The sequence below is a fragment of the Phyllostomus discolor genome, chromosome 1, assembly GCF_004126475.2.
Source record: "Phyllostomus discolor isolate MPI-MPIP mPhyDis1 chromosome 1, mPhyDis1.pri.v3, whole genome shotgun sequence".
Classification (NCBI taxonomy): domain Eukaryota; kingdom Metazoa; phylum Chordata; class Mammalia; order Chiroptera; family Phyllostomidae; genus Phyllostomus; species Phyllostomus discolor.
Genome location: NC_040903.2, coordinates 196,463,148 through 196,483,282, shown reverse-complemented (window position 1 = coordinate 196,483,282; position 20,135 = coordinate 196,463,148). Strand labels below are relative to the sequence as shown.

The 20,135-nt window shown below is 54.1% G+C and overlaps 1 protein-coding gene across 2 annotated transcripts; it reads left to right on the top strand.

Annotated features, from left to right (window-relative positions):
* Positions 1–381: 381 nt before the first annotated feature.
* On the top strand, positions 382–19,375 carry SYNDIG1L (synapse differentiation inducing 1 like). Of its 2 annotated transcripts, none has more exons than XM_036012143.1 (4): positions 382–535; positions 16,058–16,527; positions 17,241–17,381; positions 17,540–19,375. In XM_036012143.1, the coding sequence occupies exons 2-4, from the start codon at positions 16,120–16,122 to the stop codon at positions 17,696–17,698; spliced, it is 708 nt and encodes a 235-aa protein (XP_035868036.1). In that variant the 5' UTR covers positions 382–535; positions 16,058–16,119; the 3' UTR covers positions 17,699–19,375. The 2 variants fall into 2 exon arrangements, with proteins under 2 accessions (XP_035868036.1, XP_035868032.1); XM_036012139.1 differs by having other exon boundaries at positions 424–535; positions 16,058–16,524.
* The last annotated feature ends 760 nt before the right edge of the window (positions 19,376–20,135 follow it).

Genomic DNA, 20,135 nt, shown 5'->3' with positions numbered 1-20,135 from the left:
CAGCCGGAGGAGCCGGTTGCAGCCTCGCGCCCCTCGCTCCGCCGCCTCCGCCGGGCTCCCCGGCTTCGCGCCCCGCCCCGCCCCGCCCCGCCCCGGCGCTGGGTCCGGAGCTCCTGGTGGGCTGATTCCGGAGCGTGGAAGGGAGCACGAAGCACGGAGGCGAGAGGGAGGCGGCGGCGGCGGGAGGCGGGGAAGAGGGAGACCCTCCTGGCCGCTCTCCCAAGTCGGCGCGGAGCCGCCTTGGGCCAGGCTGTGGGCTGCGCGGCGGCGGCGGCGGCGGCGGCGGGGCCGGGCCGGGATGCGGGGCTCCCGGGACCACGCCGGGCGGAGCGGGCGGCCGCGGCGGGCGGGCGGGAGCTGTCCGCTGTGCTGAAGCGGCAGAGGCGGCGGCGGCGGCGGCGGCGACCCGGGGCCGGGCGCGGAGGTGCCCTCCTGGGAGTTCCGCCGCGGCCACGAGGCGGGGCGCCGTCGCTCACCAGCCCATGCCGAGCCCCCGAGCCCCGCGAAGGAGGCGGGACCGTCCTCGACAGGACAGGTAAGGGGGCGTCTGGGGCGCATGGGGAGCGCAGAGCTGGGCGCTGAGCCGGGACTGAGCCGGGGGGCCAGTGGGGCCCTTCTCAGGGATGCGCACTCCACCAGAGAACGCGCCAAGTCCACCCCTACCCTTCACCCTAAGGGCGACAGGGACCCGAGGGACTGGGGCCCAGACAGGCACCTGGGCACTCTGACCCCACACCACCAGGCCTTGACCCCAACCTCAGGCAGCTCTGAAGCACCCTGCCCACAAGGAACGCTTGTGAGAGTCCACCAGATCCCTGGCACCGCCGTCCCCACCAGGGCTGTGTGACACTAGGGACATTTGGACCAGCTTCACAGCTTCCCTCTTCTTCCCCAAGCCTGCTCGTCAGGGTGACTGCCTCAAGATTTCTTTGCCCTGGAAAAGACCCTTGGGCCACGGGATGCGTCCGGCCCCTTAGGACCTATGAACCCATTTCTCCAGGGAAGGAAGGAGCTGCCAGAAGATACCTTAATTTTCCCCCCATGGCCTCCTTGACTCCCATGGAAGGAGGCTGGTTTCCCATCACACGGCGCGGTGCGTGAGGGCCGAGAGCGGGAAGACGTGCGTTCCGTTTTCTGGGATGCGCCCGAAGGCCGAGCACCCCAGACAGAACCTCTGTTTGGAGTCCTTCTTCTTTTGGCAAGAGTGAGCTAAATGAGCTCATTCAGGCCTGCAAAGTGCTTCCAGCTCTTCAGAGCAGAGTTCTCTGGGCGCCACAAGGTAGCCATCAAAATAAAACTGCGTAGAGAAGGCTGGCCTATGGCTGTGGCTGACCCCTGCCCTATCCCCATCCTCCCCTCCCAGCACAACTCCCCCCCCCGCCCAGCGGTAGCCAGAGCACCAACCAGACTAGGAGTTCCCGGCTGGGCACTGGCACTAATGGGCTTTAGGCCAATTACCAGAGCTCTCCGAACCTCAGTTTCCGCATCCCCAGTGTGAGGGTAAGGCAGCTGCGCTCTGTCCGCCTCAGAGGACTGCCCTGGGACTCAATGAAACAACGTACCTGATGGAAGTCTAGTGTGAGCTGTTGTCGCTGTTTCTATCCACCAGCCAGCCCTGCGGTCAGTGACCTGTCGCTGTCACCCTTACCCCCTTTTCTCCCAGCCTGGCTAGGGCTCCCCTTGCCCTTGGCCTCCCTGGGGTCTCAGAGTCAGTAAAATCCAACCTATAAATTTTGAGACGCTAAAAGGGTTCTCTCCCCTTCCATCCTCACCTACGGAAGACAATATAGGGTGAGAGTCTGACTCACAGTTTTTATTTTATTTTTTTCCCCTAAGAATCACAGATCTAGGGAAACAGCTCCTTGAAGGCAAAGATTGTGTTGTTTTTATCTCTTTGCCTCCCTCCACACCTCCTCTCCTCCATAGCACCTGGAGTAGTAAGGACTCAGTAATTGGGTGTAAAATAAGAGAATGAAGTGTTAAAATGTCTCAGAATAAAAACGTTTGACTGGAACTCAAGAGCCTTGTGTTCTGGTCCCAGAACTTCAATGACCGTCTCAGGCAGTCTTTCCCTCTGTACGCTTTTGTTTTCTCGTCTGTAAAAGAGGGTTGCACTAGGAGGGTTTTATTCCGAAGTTCTGTGGGGCAACCTGAGGGCTGTTCCGAGCCTGCAAATCCCTAAGTTCTCCTCGAGTACAGGATACCAGCTTTGTAGCCCTGATTGAAGAGTGAGTCCATGTCCTTTTGCTGGAGAACTGGGTTTGATGAATGCAGTGGAATGGAGACATAAGGACTAGGAAAAGACATTTATAGTTTTAGCACTTTCTTAAGCTCCCTTACTCTTCCGTATTTTCCTGGGAAAGCCCAGGAGTGTGTACAGAGTTACTGCTCTGGGAGGGCTCCTGCCTCCAAGCCCAGAGGCCAGGAAAGCTCTCCCCCCATAACATCCCCTGTGAGTAGCCAAAGGCTAGGGACCCAGTCCTTGGCCATCTCTTCCCAGGAACCCTGCCTGACTGGGGCACCCCTCCTAACATGACGGAAGGAGGGGGGCAGTCAGGAAAGATCCATCTCTGGGGAGTTTTTTTTTAATGTAAAAACAAGATGAGCTTCTGTGACAATAATTTTCCTCAACTGTGGCAGGCCTGGCTGATGTGCAGAAAAACCTTAGCTAATTGGCGTTGGGCAGAGCTGACTAAGCCATGCCAGTGACCCCCCTACTTTCCCATCCCTGCCCCTCCCCCCGTGTCAGCGCTTTCTGGCTCCCAGCTGTTGGTGCAGCACTGGCAAGAATCAGCTCCTCGGAGTTAATGGACAGTCACTAACCCTCACAACAAGGTGACAGCGGCAGTAGCAGCAGCAGCCGTGGAGAGGGGCTTTATTTTCCGCAGGACTGGTCTGTGGGGGTGCAGACCTGCTGCTGGGGCTAGGACCACCCTTCCTTTTATGGCTGCATGCTGGATACCCCACCCTCAGATCTGTCAGGGTTCAGGGTATCTCTGGTCACCAGACAGACACATCTGGCTTCTCTCCCAGCAGGGAAAAACTACCCACTGGCTCCTGCTTGGGTTCCCCTCCTGCCCCTCCCTGCTGAGGCTGCCACTCTGGACCCCTCCGCACGGCTTCGAAGGGAAGAAGGGAGTCAGCGCGGGCACATGGTTGGGTGATCTGGGTTATCTGGGGGCTGGGGGCAAGGGAAGTCTGAGGAAGAGGAAGACATGAATATCATTAGGAAATGACATGTGTGCGTGTGTGTAAGAGATTGAAACATCGAAATACACATATGCAGGTCCCTTCCCCTGGGTGGCACACACAAAAATGACAGAAAGAGAACAGAGAAATCAGCACATTATTAATTACCTTCAGGTTCAAAGGCCAGTTCATCTGTGCATCCCGGGCGTACTTCCAGCCCCAAAGTACACCACTCCAGGGAGGAAGAAGCAGAAGAAACAGGCTTCACTTTGTCAAGAAGAATCATTTCAGTTCCTTACACCTTTGGCATTTTCCAGCCCCCTTCCTTTCCCTAGAGCAGGGTCTCTTCTGATACAAGCCAAGAGACAATAAAGACTGATCTCATCCCTCCTGCCTGCCTGTATCCACGTTCTCTCTTCTTCTGCCTCCTCCCTAATTCTCTCTTCCTCCTCCCTGCAGCTGCCACCACTCCCCCCCAACCCTCACCCCAAGCAAACCAAGCAGGGAGTGAGGGCCTGATGCGCTAACTCCTCATTACGTGTGCTATCTGCTGCCATCGGATGCTCTGTTTGCTTGTAAGTGGTTGGGAATGAGCTGCTTCAGGGGAGAGACAGGTTGTTTCAGTGAGAATGAAAATCTGATCTTTGCCTCAGAATGAACTACTTTGAGTAGAAGTGCCACCACCTTGATCCTCCCAGCAATTTTCAGCCTTGCCAGCCACAATCCGACGGCCCAAGCAGGTGAACTGTGCCAGCCCAGCCCCCAGAAGCCCGGTGCGGCAGTGGATAGAAAACACAGTCGACTTTTTTTCCCCTGGAAGACACCATTTCCGTGGGAGCTGAGAAGCGCTCCGGTGATTTCTTCTCTTTCCTGGGTTCCCTTCCTCAGCTCTCTTCTCCTCTCTTCTCCTCCCTCCCCATGGGTCCTTCAGGAATTCTCAAGTCTCTCTCCAGCCCCTCCCTGGGGCTTCAGCTCCACCCATTCAGTCGCCCCATGGAATTTCTACCCCAGTATCCCAAAGACACTCCAAGACCAAACTCACCCACTGCTCCTCCCCATCCCGCTCCTGTGTGTATGTGTGTGTTTCGTTTTTCCAGCTCGAAACTCGGTGGGCCTTTTCGATCGAAATGTTCTGTTGCCTTTCAAGTCAGGAGACACTTTCCGCTTCCGTTCCTTTCGTTGTGATTTTCCTCCAGTCCTTCTGTCCTGTCCTTCTGAACCTCCCGCTGGGTGGGTGTTGGGCCTCTGGGACTCCCCTCCAGGTCTCTCAATTTTACTTCATAGGCTCCATCTTTCTGTCTTTTTTGCTCTATATTTTGGGGAAGTTTATTAACTTTTTCTCTTATGTTAAAAAAGTTAGTTTTTAACTGTGGCCATTCTATTACCAAGTTTCTGCATTAAGCTTTCGAAAATTTAGACCATTATTTTCAGTTTCCCAAGTACTTTTATGTTCTTTGATTGCTCCTTTTATATTGCAACTTGCTCTTGTCTTATAGATGAAACATCCTCATATCTCTGTGAGACTATGAATTCAAAAAAATTTTGAAGATCTTACTATGAACGGTGTGGCTCAGTTGGTTGGAGCATCATCCCACAAAGCGAACAGTTGCTGGTTCAATTCCCAATCAGGGCATATGCCTAGGTTGTGGGTTTGGTCCCTGGTCAGGGCACATATGAGAGTTGATGTTCCTCTCTCTCCCTTGCCCTCTCTCTAAAAAATAAATTAATTAAAAAATTACAAACTATAGTTAAAAAAATTGAAAGATATTTTCTACAACTTGGATGCTTCTGATCTTATTAGGTCAATTGTTCTGTTTGTTTATACTTTTTATTTTTTAATTTTTTTAAGATTTTATTTATTGATTTATGTTTTTAGAGGGACACCAATGTGTGGTTGCCTCTCACTCGCCCCCTACTGGGGACCTGGCCCGCAACCCAGGCATGTGCCCTGACTGGGAATCGAACTGGCGACCCTTTGGTTCACAGGCCGGCACTCAATCCACTGAGCCACACCAGCCAGGGCTCTTTTTTTTTTCTCATATTCATTATTCCTTTGTGTCCATTCAGACTTATGAATAAAAGAAGGCGCTGACTAGCATAGGCAGCTGGTGTGGATTTCCTTGGAAGCTGGTAGTTTGTTTCCCGAACAGGCCTCCCCTTTGAGTGGGGATTGTTCTTGCCTCTGAGGTTGGGGGCCGGGAACTGCATCTGCTCTTTGTGTCCCAGAAGTTCCTCAACATTTTTGGCCCACTGATATTTTTCTTTTCTTTTTTCCAAAATTATGATTGTACTTTTTAAGTGTGCCCTGTCAGTTTTGTTTTCTTAATGATTTTATTTATGTATGTATTTATTTTTATTTTTTAAAAGATTGTATTTATTTATATTTAGAGAAAGGGGAAGGAAGGAGAAAGAGAAGGAGAGAAACATCAGTGTGTGGTTGCCTCTCGTGTGCCTCCCACCAGGGACCTGGCCTGCAACCCAGGCATGTGCCCTGACTGGGAATCGAACTAGCGACCCTTTGCTTCACAGTCTGGTGCTCAATCCACTGAGCCACACCAGCCAGGGCTATGTGTTTATTTTTAGACAGAGGAGAAGGGAGGGGGAAAGAAAGGGAGAGAAACATCAATGTGTGAGTGCCTCTCGTGTGCCCCCTACTGGGGACTTGGCCTGAAACCCAGGCATGTGCCCTGCCTGGGAGCTGAACTGGGACACCTGGGTTCACAGGCCAACTCTCAATCCACTGAGCCACACCAGCCAGGTATGCACTGCTGTTTTAATGGAACTTGCAGAAGAAGAGGGGTCATTTGTGTTCAGACTGCCTTCTTGAACCAGCAGCCTCCCCTTGGATGTTCTGTCTCAGCTGGTGGAATCGCTTTCTGCTTAGCTGACCAAGCCAGAAAACTAGGAGTCATTCCTGGCTCCTCCCCCTCCCTCACTTCTAGTTAACCACAAAGTCCCGTTTATTTGACCTTAAAGCTCTTCCTCAGGTATGACTCTTCGTCTCCACCCATTTGGCTGTAGGTCAGGTTCAGGTCTTCATCCTCTCCCACCTCAGTTTTTACGGTGGTCCCTTTACAGGGCTCCTAGCCTCCCTTCTCATTCACTTCAGGTCCCTCCTGTCCACTGCTGCCAACCCCAGTGCTCCAAAACGCAGTTATGACCACATCGCTTCCGTGCTACAACTATCATTGGCTCCCCACTGCCCACAGGAAGACACTTCTCTGTACAGAGTAGGAGACCTTCCCCCACTCTCCTGCCTCATACTGTCACACCAAAGCACCCTGGCCTCTCCTCCCTCCCCCCACCCCATGCTTCTGTGCTGTTAGCCCTGCTAGAAATGCCCTCCCCTCATTGTCCCACCTGGATGACTCCTCTTCTTTCTTCAAGACTCAGTTCAGATGTCACCTACTCTGTAAGTCTCCTCGTAGTTCCCAGCACTGCTTCGGCTCCCTTCCCAGATAGGGCTCCCCCATCAGGGTACGCTGGCGCTCTGCGTGCCCGCTGCTAACCCCACTGAGGCCACTGCACTGAAGCCTGAATCTGCTAGTCTGTGTTCCCCAGCGCTCCTCAAATCAGGTACTGCCTCTTGAGTATTTTTTTGCATTCCAAGTAACTGCTGAAGAAATGTCTGTGGTGTAGAACTAAATGTGCCCTGGCCAGATGGGCTCTGCCCGTCCCAGATCCGGGAAAGTGCTTTCCTGGGAGGGAGCCTCAGCTCACTCCCCCCCTCGTGAGAGCAACTGTTGAATGAGTGCCTACTGTATGCCAGGCGGGGGGCTGCGGGGAGGAGGGAGACAGATGCACTTGCCACCCCCCTGAAGCTCGCAGTCTGGCGAGGGAGAAAGACAGTAATCAATGAATCATGCGTGTGTAAGGAGAGACTGCGATAAGCCCTTTGAGAAGAAGAGCTGGAGCCTGGAGAGCAGATAACCTGCGAGCCTCCATCCAGGCCGGGGAGATAGGGATGCCCTCCCTGAGGAAGTGGCTGTGGAGCCCGGAGCTGGAGACATCTGATGTGAGTAGAGACGATACTTGTGAGCAGTGCAGCTGTGAAATGAAGGAGAGAGAGGGGACGGGAGCTGAAAAGGGGAAATGACACTGAGCTATCTGTTGCTGCCCCAGGACTCAGTGGCTGAAACAAAAGACGTTCCATTACACTCAGGACTTCGGGGTTCAGAAATCCCTGCACGCACAGAGGTCCCCCGGTAGTATTCAGGTGACAGAGGGGCTGGTTTGGGGAGTCCAGGATGGCTTCACTCCCGTATCTGCCATCTGGAGGATGCCCGGGACGCTGGGCTCAGCAGGCTTCATCGACAGGAGGATCGACACACATGGCCCCGCCAGCATGGCGCCCCCGAGTCACCCGACTGCACACAGCAGCTCAGGGCTCCAAGGACGAGTGTTCCGGCAAGCAAGGTGAGAGAGGCGTGACCTTGTGTCACCCGGCCTGTGAAGTCACACGGCATCACCCTGGCTGTGCTCTGGGCTTGAAGTGGTCACAAGCCCACTCCCATGTGAGAGGAGGGACATGGACCCTCTCTTCTCAACCGAGAGATGTCGAAGCATTTTCAGCCAGGTTTTACAATCGCCACAGTTGATTTACTTTCTAAGCAAGGAAGAAAAACAATATGTTTAAATGCTTGTCAGGAAGCATCGGGAATTAGGAGCGGTTGAAGACAGAGGAGAAAAGAAAGGATAATTAATTGTGTTAGCTTCCTGAGACAAACCGAAGCAAGAAAAGCTCAGTTCCCCCATTTCCCCTCCAGTGTGACCCTGCCGGCTTCCCCAGTCCCCCCATCTTTGCCCCTGACTTCCTGTCTTTACTGACAGATGCCGCCAGGACCCCACGCTGACTTGGCGGCTCCCTTGCCGACAGGCCAGAAACCATCAGAGCCAGCCCCAAGCCACCCACAAACAGCTACACTTCGCCGTCTGTGCAACAGTTTACATATCATGTGACTAGAGGGTAGTCTGGCGCCTATTGTTAAAGGTCTCACCTTCTCCCTGGATTTAATCATCTATATTTAATCTTCTGCCTTACTAGGTAGTCCTGGCTTTTATCTTTCAGTTGAAAGGCAGTTTCTCTTGTTGCACCGAGAGATAATGGTGAGTCGTTCAGCTTTTCACAATGGCTCTGTGTTTATGGGAATCCAGACCTTAAGTTTATCTAGGCAGCCACCCCTGGGCTGCTAAATCACCCCAAATCTCTTCATCTCTTCGTAAGGCTCCTTTCCCCCATTCCCTTCATTGCAGTCTCTGGTTTTAACCCACTCAAGACCAAATCCTCACCCTCTCCCACCCGCACCGTTTCTCATGACCCTCTACACACAGGTGGGCTCTGAAAGGCACAGTAATGGAAGCCCAAGCTCTGGGCTCAGTTACAGCTGAGTTCAAATCCAGTCTCTGTCACTGCCGAATCCTGGGCAAGTTACCTCAACTTTTCTGAGTGTGAGTTTTTTCATCTGGAAAGTGGGAAATAAGAATAGCCAGCTTCATGCAGCACATAGTAGCTAATTATAATTTTACAGGGTTTTGATCAAGGCTGACCCCATCCCAAGGATACGACCCAGCTCCTAGTCACACATCACACTGTCCCTTTGGCATGTTTTTAAGCAGTGGTCATGATGCCTCTTCCCACCAGGTGCCTGAGAGCCCGCCAGGTATTGTGTGCTACAGGCCAACTCCAGGCCCCACCTTGCAGCCCACCCGGAGAACTCCAGGCTGTTCAGGCCAGCGGGGGCTCGGGGCAGACAGACCTGGCCCAAATGGGGCTCTGCCACGCTCCAGCTGAGTGGTCTCAGAACACACCTGTTTAACCTCTCCGCACTGCAGTTCCCCCACATGTGAAGGAGTTTGGGTTAAACAAGATATTGCATTTGAAGCACTTGGCCTGGTGTTCAGAACGAAGAAGCAGTAAATGGTAGCTGCCACAAAGGGGCGCCAGAGCACGGTGACTCTGCAGCCCTGTCTCCAGGGGTCACGTCCTGCTCACCACCCACCAGCTGTGGGCGCGTTAAACTTCCTTATGCCCCCACGTCTTAATCTGCAGAATGATGGCACAGACTTCACAGGGCTACAGTAGGAATTATATAAGATGATACACAGCATTTAGAACTGTGCCTGGAACACAATAAAAACTTAGTAAGTGTGAGGTGTTGTTATTATTATTTCATTCTTTTCCTTTGAACTTTTTTGTATTTTTATATTCAAGGTGTATTATTATAAGCAGCATATAGTTAAATTTTGTTATTGTAAAAAGACAAAGACTGGTAAAAATCCAGTCTTTGTCTTATTTTTTAAGATTTTATTTATTTATTTTTAGACAGAGGGGAAGGGAGGGAGAGAAATATCAATGTGTGGTTGTCTCTCACACGCCCCCAACAAACGACCTGGCCCACAGCCCAGGCATGTGCCCTGACTGGGAATCGAACTGCAAACCTTTAGTTCTCAGGCCAGCACTCAATCCACTGAGCCAAAGCAACCAGGGCCAGTCTTTGTTTTTTAAAAAAGCAATTTTGAAATAGTCACAGGGGTGTGACATATAGCACAGATAGGGATAGAAATGATGCTCTAACCAACTGAGCTACCTGGCCAGGGCTCAGAGCAATTTTTTAAAGATTTTATTTATTTATTTTTTAGAGAGAGGGGAAGAGAGGAAGGGAGGGAGAAAGAGACGAAGAGAAACATCGATGTGTGAGAAAGACATTTATCAGTTGCCCCCCACACATGCCCCAACTGGGGACCAGCCAGCAACCCAGGCATGTACCCTGACTGGGAATTGAACCCATGACTTTAGTTTTGTAAGTCAGTGCCCAGCTAACTGGGCTACACCAGCCAGGGGAAGAGTAGTAGTTCTTAAAGCGTGGTCCCTGGCCCCACAGGATGAGCATCACCGGGAACATGTTACAAACGTGCATGCCCAGGTCTGTCTCGGAATCGTAAAGCGTGAGAGTGGAAGCCAGAAGTCTGGCTTTCATGAGTCCTCCAGGTGTAGTTAATGCACGCTCAGTTTCAGAGCCACAGCCCGGAGAGACACCTCTGGCTTCCCGCAGGCAGCCAGGTTGTGTGCAGATCACCTTAATCCAATTAGGGACAGAGCTGATTCAAAGCCTGCTTTCTGTCTGGCTTCTGGTTAGCTCCTACTCCTTTAGGGGTAGTCCTAAAGAGGTTGAAAACTGGGACTGTTTTCTGGGTCCCCTCTTCCTTAACAAGCCCCTAACTCCAGTTCCTCTCCCGGCCTCTGATACTGCTGGAAGAAGGGGAGAGTAGCGCCCAGGGCCAGGCCCACCCCTCGGGGCTCCTCCTTCCTCTGGGATCCTGGCACCTTGACCCCTTGAGCTCTCGCTCCCTTGGTGGTTCTTCGATGCTCCCATGTTTCCCCCCAGCTTTTCTCACTATTTTGAGCAGGTTTAGTGTGACATGAGTTTGTCTACCACAGCTAGAAGAGGAAGCCCCCATCCTATTTTTATTCTCCCACTAGAATTACAGGTCAAAATGAGCACTAAAAACAGTTCAGTGTCTGGCATGTGGCAAAAATCTCAATGTGTTAAGTTATTCTTCTCCCAGTAGAATCCCAGGATCATAGTGAGCCAAGCTGTCAAAAATCAACGCCGTCACTCCTTTCATACATTTTGTAGAGAAGTAAACTGGTGTTACACTGTATTGTGATCAGACTCCAGGGCAGTCAGACTCCACTGGGAGGCCGTGATTGGACCCTAGAGGATTCCTCGCTGGCTTCTTCCGGTCCCTGGTCTGAGAAGCCGCAGTGTGCTCTCCATCCCCAAATCAGGGACTGGAAACCTCAGCACCCAGACCAGTTCTCAGCTGTGAAGAAGACAAGCTAGGGGCTGTGACCTCACAGATTCATCTTCTCTCCCTCTCCTTTTGTGGGGCCCAGACACGCAGCCCAAAGTACGCATTTTAGAGTAATTTTCTTAGCTTCAGAATCCAGACAGCTCGTGTCTGTCCGCTGGAGCAGAGTGCACACGTGTGCATGCACACACACACTCTCACGCAGGCATGCTCACCAGTAAGCAGGCAGGCACACAATGCTGTATGCAGAGTAGGCACACACAGTCCAGGGCAGACCAGGCAGCAGAAACTGACCTGTGACTCCAGAGAACAGGGAGCAGCAGCCCTAAGCAACAGGCCGAAGGGTTGCCCCTGGGGACCTGCCACTGCATCCTTCTGGCCAGAGTTCAGTGCCAGGTCCCTGAGATCAACTCAGTGACCTCTCAGTGGCCCAAGCAGGTTACGAGAGAACACGACCTGTTAGAACTGTGACCCTTGGCTGCCACCAGGAACAGGGGCTGCAGCCCCTGGCTTGGTCACTCTACAAAGGCGGAGGTTGTGCGTGCACTCACGTGTGCCTGTCCGTGTGGGCCGGGGTGGGCTTCTCGGCTGTGCTCGGCTTCTAGGCCCAGAAGGAACCCCCCCAGCCTGGGGAAGGCTTAAGCCAATTTTAGATCATTTGATTCAGAAGAAATCTATGCACTGAATTTGTTCTGGTTTAAAAGCAGTTCATGCTCATTGTAAAAAGAAATAAATGTGGAAAACCGAAAAAACCATGGTGTAAAAAAGAAAATGGTAGAAACACCTGTGCTCCCGTCCCTGAAGAGAACTGCTATTGACATTTTGCTGGAGCCGAGATTACACGCGCACACCGTTTTCTTTCCTGCCTTCTCACAGGATCTGCAGCGAGCATTTTCTCCTGTCACTCCTCTTTGTACGCCTATTCGAAGGCCGAGTACCACCTTGCCTTGCTGTACCGTTGCTTATTTACCTTGCCCCTGATTGTTTGGCATTCAGGTGGCTTTCAGTTTTTCCCCATCGTGGAGAACCCAGGATCACACATCTTTGTGCAGCAAAGTGCTGAGAAGACTCGCCTAACGGCAATCCAGGAAAAGCTGTGGGACTTGGGTGCCAGGAGCTTAGCCGGGACCCAAAGAGGGTGGTTGGCAAAAGCAGGAGGATGAGCTGGAATGCAGCTGCCCCCACCTGGCCAGGACAAGTGCCCAGCAAATGCCCTCACAGTGGCCAGAGCCCCAGGACCCGGTTCCTTCTTTTCCTTCGGGGGCATTGGGCAGGTGACTAGTGACTAGCCAAGGCCTCCTGGTGAAGCAGGGCGGAAGGCAGGGCTGAGTTGGATGCATTCATCTGCCTTAAGGACCCTGGCACTGGTCCTTCCCACCCCACCCCTGCTAAAAGGCCCTGCATACTGCTGGCAATAAGATGCCCAAGGCTGTAAATAGTGGGGGATAAATTAAGACCAGCTGGTGGAGAAGCTAAGGGACCTTGGGAAGCATGTCCTACAATCCCAGAGGGTGAGTGAGATGGGGGCAGGCAGGCTGGGAGCAGGGGAGCCCAGGGGGAGTTGGGAAGCCAGGAGATGACTCCATGGCTCCACTGTTCATCTGGCAGGTAGATGCCTTGCTTTTCCTTTATCTCCTTCAACCTGCTCTGAGGTGCCATGATAGGGAAGGAGATGGCTCTGCACCCCACTGGGCTCTGAGCCTGTGCATCTGCCCCTGACTCTTGAAAGGCGACAAAAAGTGGGGGGATCTCACAACTGTGCAGCTCCTTGAGGCTATGGGATCATGGAATGTTAGTGTCGCCATCGACATCAGGGACCGCCTAATTCAACCCCTCTTATTACAGGTGGGAAGACCAAAGTACCAGCTCAAACAGCTTGTGGGTGGGTCGGGAAGGGAAGCCCCGGGTACCCGACTACCAAACCCATGAGCCTTATGGTTACATGCCCTTCAACTCCACATCTGTGGGTCGCACCTGCTGGTGTAGGGGAGGCTATGGCAGCGGCTCAGAAGCTGCTTTGGGGGTCAAAAGACACCAGTCCTGCTGGGGATCTGCCCAGAGGGGCCCAGACATAAGCCTGGCCTGCAGCAAGGAGCCCCTCCACATCACCGTAGTCTGAGGGGCTCCCTGCAGTTTTGATCTCTGGAGAGAAAGGGGGAGGGAGAGGTAGTGAGGCGCCTGCATTTGTGAGCACTGGAGAGCCCTGACTTAAGCTCCACCCCCTCCCAAGCCTGTGTGCCCATCTCTGCGTGTGAAGAAGCTCCTGCTGTGACTGATGACAGCCCACATGGAACTTGCAACTGGTTAATGCACCAACACAGCCCCCAGGCGCACGGCAGCCCAACATCTCCAGCACCATCTGTCCCCTCCTGGGTGAAGAGTTGGGCACACTTGGGCCACATGGTCTTCTTTGTGCCCCTGCAGGACTCTCCCTCGGACATTCTTGAAGCCCCAGCTCCAGAGGCCCCACTGGTCCGGGGCACAGAGCCTGAGGCACGAGCAGCCTCCTTCTGCTGCTTTGCCTCCAGCAGGCAACAGCCAGGGAGCCCAGTCCCCCTCGGACACACTCTCAATGCTCGGCCCTTTCCTCCCCTCGCGCTGTCCCTCCCCCAGGGTACTATTCCTGGGCCATACTGCCATCGGGTTTCCCAAGAACCAGCTTTCTAGAGTCTTGTCATTTCTCTTGGGGCAGAAGTAGAAGTAGCCCTTTGCCAGGCTTCGAATTCTTGATGGGGACTAAGACTGGGCAGGGGCCCTGGCTAAACCCAGCCCAGGGGGCAGAAGTCCTCCCACTTTCCCTTCACCAGTAAGCCGGAAACAGCCCGCACGGTGAAGACTAGAGCCCAGAAGCCAGGGCAGCGGCCCCTCCCTCTCATAATCCACAATGCACCGTGTCTTGCCATCTCTTTATTTTTTTATTTCATTGAATTTATTGCAGTGACATTGGTCAATAAAATCATATAGGTCTCAAGTGTACAGTTCTATAATACATCATCTGTATATTACTGTGTGTTCACCACCCCAAGTCCAGTCTCCTTCCAGCACCCTTTACCTCCCCTTTACCCTCCCCTGCCTCCCCCTCACCCCCCCTTTCCCTCTGGTAGTCACCACACTGTTATCTGTGTCTGAGTTGTGTTTTTGTTTGTGGGTTGTTTTTTTTTTTTTTGCTTAATTCCTTCACCTTTTTTACCCAGCACCTCCAGCCCCCTCCCCTTTGACAGATGTCAGTCTGTTCTCCGTACCTATGAATCTCTTTCTATTTTGTTTGTTAGTTTATTTTGTTCATTAGATTCCACATATGAGTGTAATCATACGGTATTTGTCTTCCTCTGACTGGCTTATTTCACTTAATACAATACTCTCCAGGCCCGTGCTTGCTGTCGCCAAGGGTGAGGGCTGCCTTCTTTCTTACGGCCCAACAGTGCTCCATTGTGCGAAAGTACCACAGCTCTTTTCCCCTCTCATCTACTGATGGGCACTTGGGCTGCTTCCAAACCTTGCCATCTCTTTTGATCCCCAAAACGACCCTGTGGGCTGGGCAGGGATCAGTGTCTGAACTTGGCCGACCAGGAAACCCAGAAGAGCCCAAACATTTGACCGAAGTATCTGGGCCAGGACTGACTCTGATGTTCAGATTATAAATCCAGGGCAAGACATGGCCACAGGACCCTGTCACCCTCTAGCTTCAGGATGTGACCAAGGGGCAGAGAGCTCGGTCCCTGAGGCCGCCTAGCCTGCCCCTCCTTTCTCTCCACACCCAGCTTCTCCCTGACAGGCTCCAGCATTGTGTGGGGCTGGTGTAGACGCCCTCGAGGGCTGCCTTTCCCTCCGTCAGCCAGCCAGGAACCCCTACTGCGTGCCCTTCCCAGGTATACAGTAGGTGCTCAGGGCCAGCTGAAGGAGGAACAGGCAGCCTTCAAGGGTGTCTACACTCCAGCCTTTGAGTGTGTCTACACTTGCAGGAAGGAATGCAAGTCCAGCTCTCAGCACGTGGGAGGCCCTGCCTTAGATTCCACAGGAGTTTCCCAAAGTCAGACTTCGCCTTAGAGGGGAGATGAGCCACAGGTGCATCCATCTGCCTGAGACCACACCTGGGGGGAAGCGTCCTCCCCCAGGAAGACTGACAACTGTCAGCACGTGGCACATGCTGAGCTCTGAGCAAAGCACAGTCCCATGCAACCCTAGAACAAATCTTCACTCAGCCCAGTGTCCCGCCTGCCACCAAGTCCTGTCCATACCTCCCAAGGCTCGTCCTCTTTTCCTTGTCTCCCCATTGAGCTTCAGGTGTCCTCAGCTAACATGAAGCCATGACAAAGCCTCTTAGTGGTGTCACAGCCAGCCCAGCCCTCTCCAAGCCGCTCCCCACACGGAGACTTGGGAAGGCTTCAGGACCCAAATCCCATCCCATCGCACCTGCCAAGACCTGTGAAACCCCCTTAGACCCCAGCAGGGCTGCATGGTCTGGCCCTGCACCCCGCCTCTGTGCGCTGAGCCACACCAGCCCTCTCCCAGGCTTTCAGACCCACCCCGCTTTATCTGGCCTCTGCAGGACATGAGCTTCCCTCCCCCCGCCTCGTCAACTTGTTCTCTTCCTTCAGCCGCAGAGCCTTCCCTGCGCCTCTGTGTGAGCCCCCTCCCACCCCCTGCTGTACCTTCTCGGGGCAGCCACCTTCTCCACCAGCCTAAGCCCTGTGAAGAGAAAGAGGGCATCCCGCTTCCTCTCCTCCTTTCCTCTTTCCTCGCCATCACACCCCAGCATCTGTGTAGTGCTTGGCATGGAGTTGGGGGTGCCCAATAAATCCGTGTTGACCAGATAAATGAACGAAGCAAGTCTATAAGGTAGGTGTGGACGGCTGTTATCCCCAACTCCCAGGCACGGAAATGGAGAAGTTTCTGGAAAGTTAAGTAGCCAGTTGGAGGTCCCGCTGCTGGCCAGTGGTAAAGGCGGGGTCTGAGGCAAGTCTGACTGCAGAGCTGGTGCGCTTAACCACTCCTAGTCCTGCGTCCCACCCCATCCTCAGAGTCTGTCTGTCTGTCTGTCTGTCTTGCACTCCAGCAGGCTCCCCGAGGATCACTCCACCGGCCCAGCATCCCCTCCCCGGAGCTGCCCTCAGAACCATGGAGAGTCTGAGTGAACTGCAGAACCCGCTGCTGCCTCGGAGCCCCGCCCACCTCCGCGGCCCCTACCCCTACCCCGAGGCCTCGCCCGGCTGGTCCTGCCAGGAGAAGCTCTACTCCTTCCTCCTGGGAGGCGCGGGCCCCGCTCACCCCCACCAGTTCCTGGACCCGGGGTCCCTGCAGCTGGCCGTGGAGGCCTGGTACAGGCCTAGCTGCCTCCTGGGGAGGGACGCGGTCAAGGAGCCCAGGGCGGGCAGCTGTGAGACCAGCTTCACAGAGAGCCGGGAGCCCCAGGTGGGGCCCACAGGACTTGGCCAAGCAGAAGAAGATGTCCCCATCCAGACCGTGTCCTATGGGGTTCAAGAGGAGCTGCAAGGACAGGAGGACGACCAGGAGGAGGAGGAGGAGGTGAGTGTGTGTTTAAAATACAGAGTCCCAGGCCCGTCGCCAGGTGTTGAGATTCATTAGGCCTGGCTCGGGGTCCAGAAATCGGTGTGTCACTGAGAAAGGCACTTCTGACACAAGTGCTATCTACACCTTGAGAGGCAGTAGCTCGGGTTGACTATTTAATTTTTAAACAGCATTTATTGTTCCTGTTTTTTAAATTACATAAGTAATATACAGTTAATACAGAAAACCACCAGAAGATAACATTACCTTTTCGTGGATGATCTTCTAGTCTTTTTATATTCATGTTATTGTCCCATCCTGCTCCCCAGGAGAGCTCTTGCTGTACCTAGTTTTATAGCCTGATTTTTCTCCCCTAGCAACATATTTCAGCATTGCTCCACACAATTTAATCTTCTTACAAGATGATTTTAAAGGGTTACCTGGTGTCCCATCACTTGATAATTCAACCTCCTGCTCGTCGGGCATTGTGATTGTTTCTAACCTTTTATAATTACTATCTGGTGACGAACATGCCTGTACATATATGCTTAGACTCTTTCCTCGTGATACATTCCTAAAGATGGAATCACTGGGTCACTGTTGAGGCTTTCAGCAGAGAGCACTGAGCCCCCCCACACTCCCATCCGCAACGGAAGAGACTGCCCGTGGCCCCACATCATTGCCACTGAGCAATCCCGGGCCCGGTCACAAACCCAGCTCGTGTTTTGCAGAGTGATGCAACCTCCACAGAGAGCGAGAGCGAAGACAACTTCCTCACGCTGCCTCCCAGGGACCACCTGGGGCTTACTATCTTCTCCATGCTCTGCTGTTTCTGGCCACTGGGCATTGCTGCCTTCTACTTCTCCCAGGGGGTAAGAGCACGTGGGGCCCAGGCCTTCTGCTCTGGCCAGCTTCCCCCACTGGAGGGCTCGGCAAAAGCATGTGCAGGAGGGGGTCAGGGGCCGGGTGGGCTGGGCTGTTTTGCTGGGCGTGGGGATGCTCCCCTTCACCAGCATCTCTCTCTCCCTAGACCAGCAAGGCCATCTCCAAGGGGGACTTCCGCCTGGCCAGCACCACCTCCCGCAAGGCCCTCTTCCTGGCCACACTCTCCATTGCCGTGGGCGCCGGTCTCTATGTGGCTGTGGTGGTGGCTCTGGCAGCTTACATGTCCCACAGCGGTCATGGCTAGCGGCCAGTCACGTCTAGCATCCTGACTCCCCTGCTCCGCCCGAGAGGGCAGCGGGGCTTGAGGTTGCAGACTGTCTGGAAAGCCCGGCCCCGGAAGACAAGCCGTGAAGGTGGCTTGTTTGGGGACACCTCCCGGGGTGCAGCCTGCAGGGCTCAAACTTTCCTTCCTCTTGCCCACTGCCCCAAGCCCCAGAGCAGGGCCAGGGCACCCCTCTCCAGCCTGGGCTGTGTTGGGAAGCAGGAGAGGGCAAGGCTGCCCACCCACACCAACAGAGGCAGGGCTCACGTCTGGCTTCATGCCAGCATGGAGCCCAGCCCATTCTGCCCACTCCCTAGAGTGACTCTGCCCTCAGGCAGCCCACTACCCAGCTCCGCCGACCTCTCCACAGAGAAAGAGCAAGAGGTTACAGGCAGGGAAGCAATACCTGGGGCAGGACACCTGACCCAGTCCTTTCAGCTCTTACGAGTCTCCACACCAGGGACAGCCTGAGCTTCCCCATTTCCACTCTCTGGCCTCATGATGCCCAAACCCCAGCCAGTCAGGAGGGAAGTGCACAGAGACACAGGGGCCCCTTGCTCTCTCCGGCCCTGGGCGGTGCTTATCTCTCCTGAGGACTTGTAAGATACTATAGATTCTAGACGGAGGCGTCTCGGGCATGTAAACGCTGCACTAGGGCCAGGTTCTTGGAGCTCCTCTGCAGGAACACAAGGTAGATGTAATGACAGAGGTTCCAAAATATGACCGGACTACATGGGGCTCCACACTCTGCCCCTGGTCCCTGCTCCTCCCATCACCCTTTTCTGGGCTCCTCCCGGGGGGCCCTGAGAGGGCCCTCTCCCAGATAAATGGAGAGAGAGTACTGTCAGCAGCCCACCAGCCACTGAGCACAGGGCCTTATGTATTATGGGAAACTAGCAATGAGAAACTCTCACTGGGTATAGTGAGTGTAAATGAGGGGAGGGACACAGGGCTGGCATGACTGCTGAGCAGCCAGCCAGCAGGGCTCAGGAAGGCTTCCTGGAGGAGGTGTCCCTTCGGCAAGATCGAGAAAGATGAGGAGGATTTATCTAAGAGATGTGTTTTCCTATAATCCTTAGTATTCATGGACAGAGATGTGACAGGAACCTCCAGAGGCGGGTTCCAGGCTGTTTGAATTATGTCTAGAGCAAGTGGGCTGGACCCAAACTGCAGCCATTTCTCAGGCTCCACCAACTCAGAGAAGAAGGTTGGGCCTGTCTCTCAAAGACCAATGATGTCTTCCCACCTCTGAATGCTGGGGCTCAGTGGTGGGCCCCTGGTTGGCCTTGGGGCTTCTTTGCTGATGCCCTCACCCAGAGATGCTCTCAACACCCCAACCACTAGGGAACATCCAGAATTTCAGGGACACACAGGCAGGCAGGAAAGCAGCACATTGAAAGACAAGGCTGTCAGGGCTCAAGCTATAGGACCTCACTGTGCATGATTTGGGGGTCCTGGTCATTCCAGGGCCCCACCCAGAGCCTGGGGCTATGGCTCCACCACTGACTCGCCTTGTCCCACCGTCCTCCCTCAGCCCCAGTGTCACCCAGCCCTCCATCCCCTGCATCCCTGAAAGTCCCACAGGCCCGGGATCGGCAGTTTAATGTCCCATTATTGTGTATATATATATCCTTGTAATAAACATTTCTCTAACACCTGGTGCCCTGTCCCTGTCCTTGCCTGCCTCCATTTTCGCCGTGTCCCCTCTGTCCCCACACCTCTCTGCCGCTCCTGGCCCCCAGCAGCCTTCCTGAGAAGACAGACCCACATCTGGGCCCCAGATTCCCTGCCCTCTGGGGGGAGAAGTCACGGACTACCCTGGCTGCGGCCCTCCCCCGGGACTGAGCTTTGGTTGCTCACAGCGGCCATTTGCTCGAGAGCATTGATGCCGCCTTCTCTCCTCTCTTTCCCTCACTCCCATCCTGGGATGGTCTCCCAGTAAAGGACCTGCAGTTGAATCTTGGGCTATCTTCTGGGAGAAGCCAAACCAAGACACGTGCACACATATGTGTCTCTGTGTGTATGCTGCACCCACATACATATGCACAGGCATGCAGCCACACACCTGTGTGCATGCATGTGCACAGGGGCAGCATACATGTGCACAAAATACTGCGTACACACTCTAGCTTGTGTATCCACACATGCAGTGTGTGCACATTCAAGGGGTGAAGAAGACACGGTGACTGGCCCACTCTGCCGTCACCCTGTCACCAGCCTGGCCAGGCCCCCGGAATGGACAGTGGGGAGTGCATACTCCAGTTCAGGCCTCGTGCTGGGGTGGGCAGGCTGCCACTCAGCCAGGACAACTCCAGCCTCCTTCCCAGCCCTCCAGAATAAGGCTCCAGGCCTCCAGAAGAGGGAGAAGCCAGTGATTTCCTATGATCAACCCTGGTCCTGCTCCCTCCCCTTCCCCCCC

Excerpts from the sequence above, each read along its gene's own strand:
- SYNDIG1L (XM_036012143.1), top strand. The coding sequence starts at position 16,120 with ATGGAGAGTCTGAGTGAACTGCAGAACCCGCTGCTGCCTCGGAGCCCC. Across the intron at positions 16,528-17,240 it reads ACCAGGAGGAGGAGGAGGAG|AGTGATGCAACCTCCACAGA; the intron begins GTGAGTGTGTGT and ends CGTGTTTTGCAG. Across the intron at positions 17,382-17,539 it reads CCTTCTACTTCTCCCAGGGG|ACCAGCAAGGCCATCTCCAA; the intron begins GTAAGAGCACGT and ends CTCTCTCCCTAG.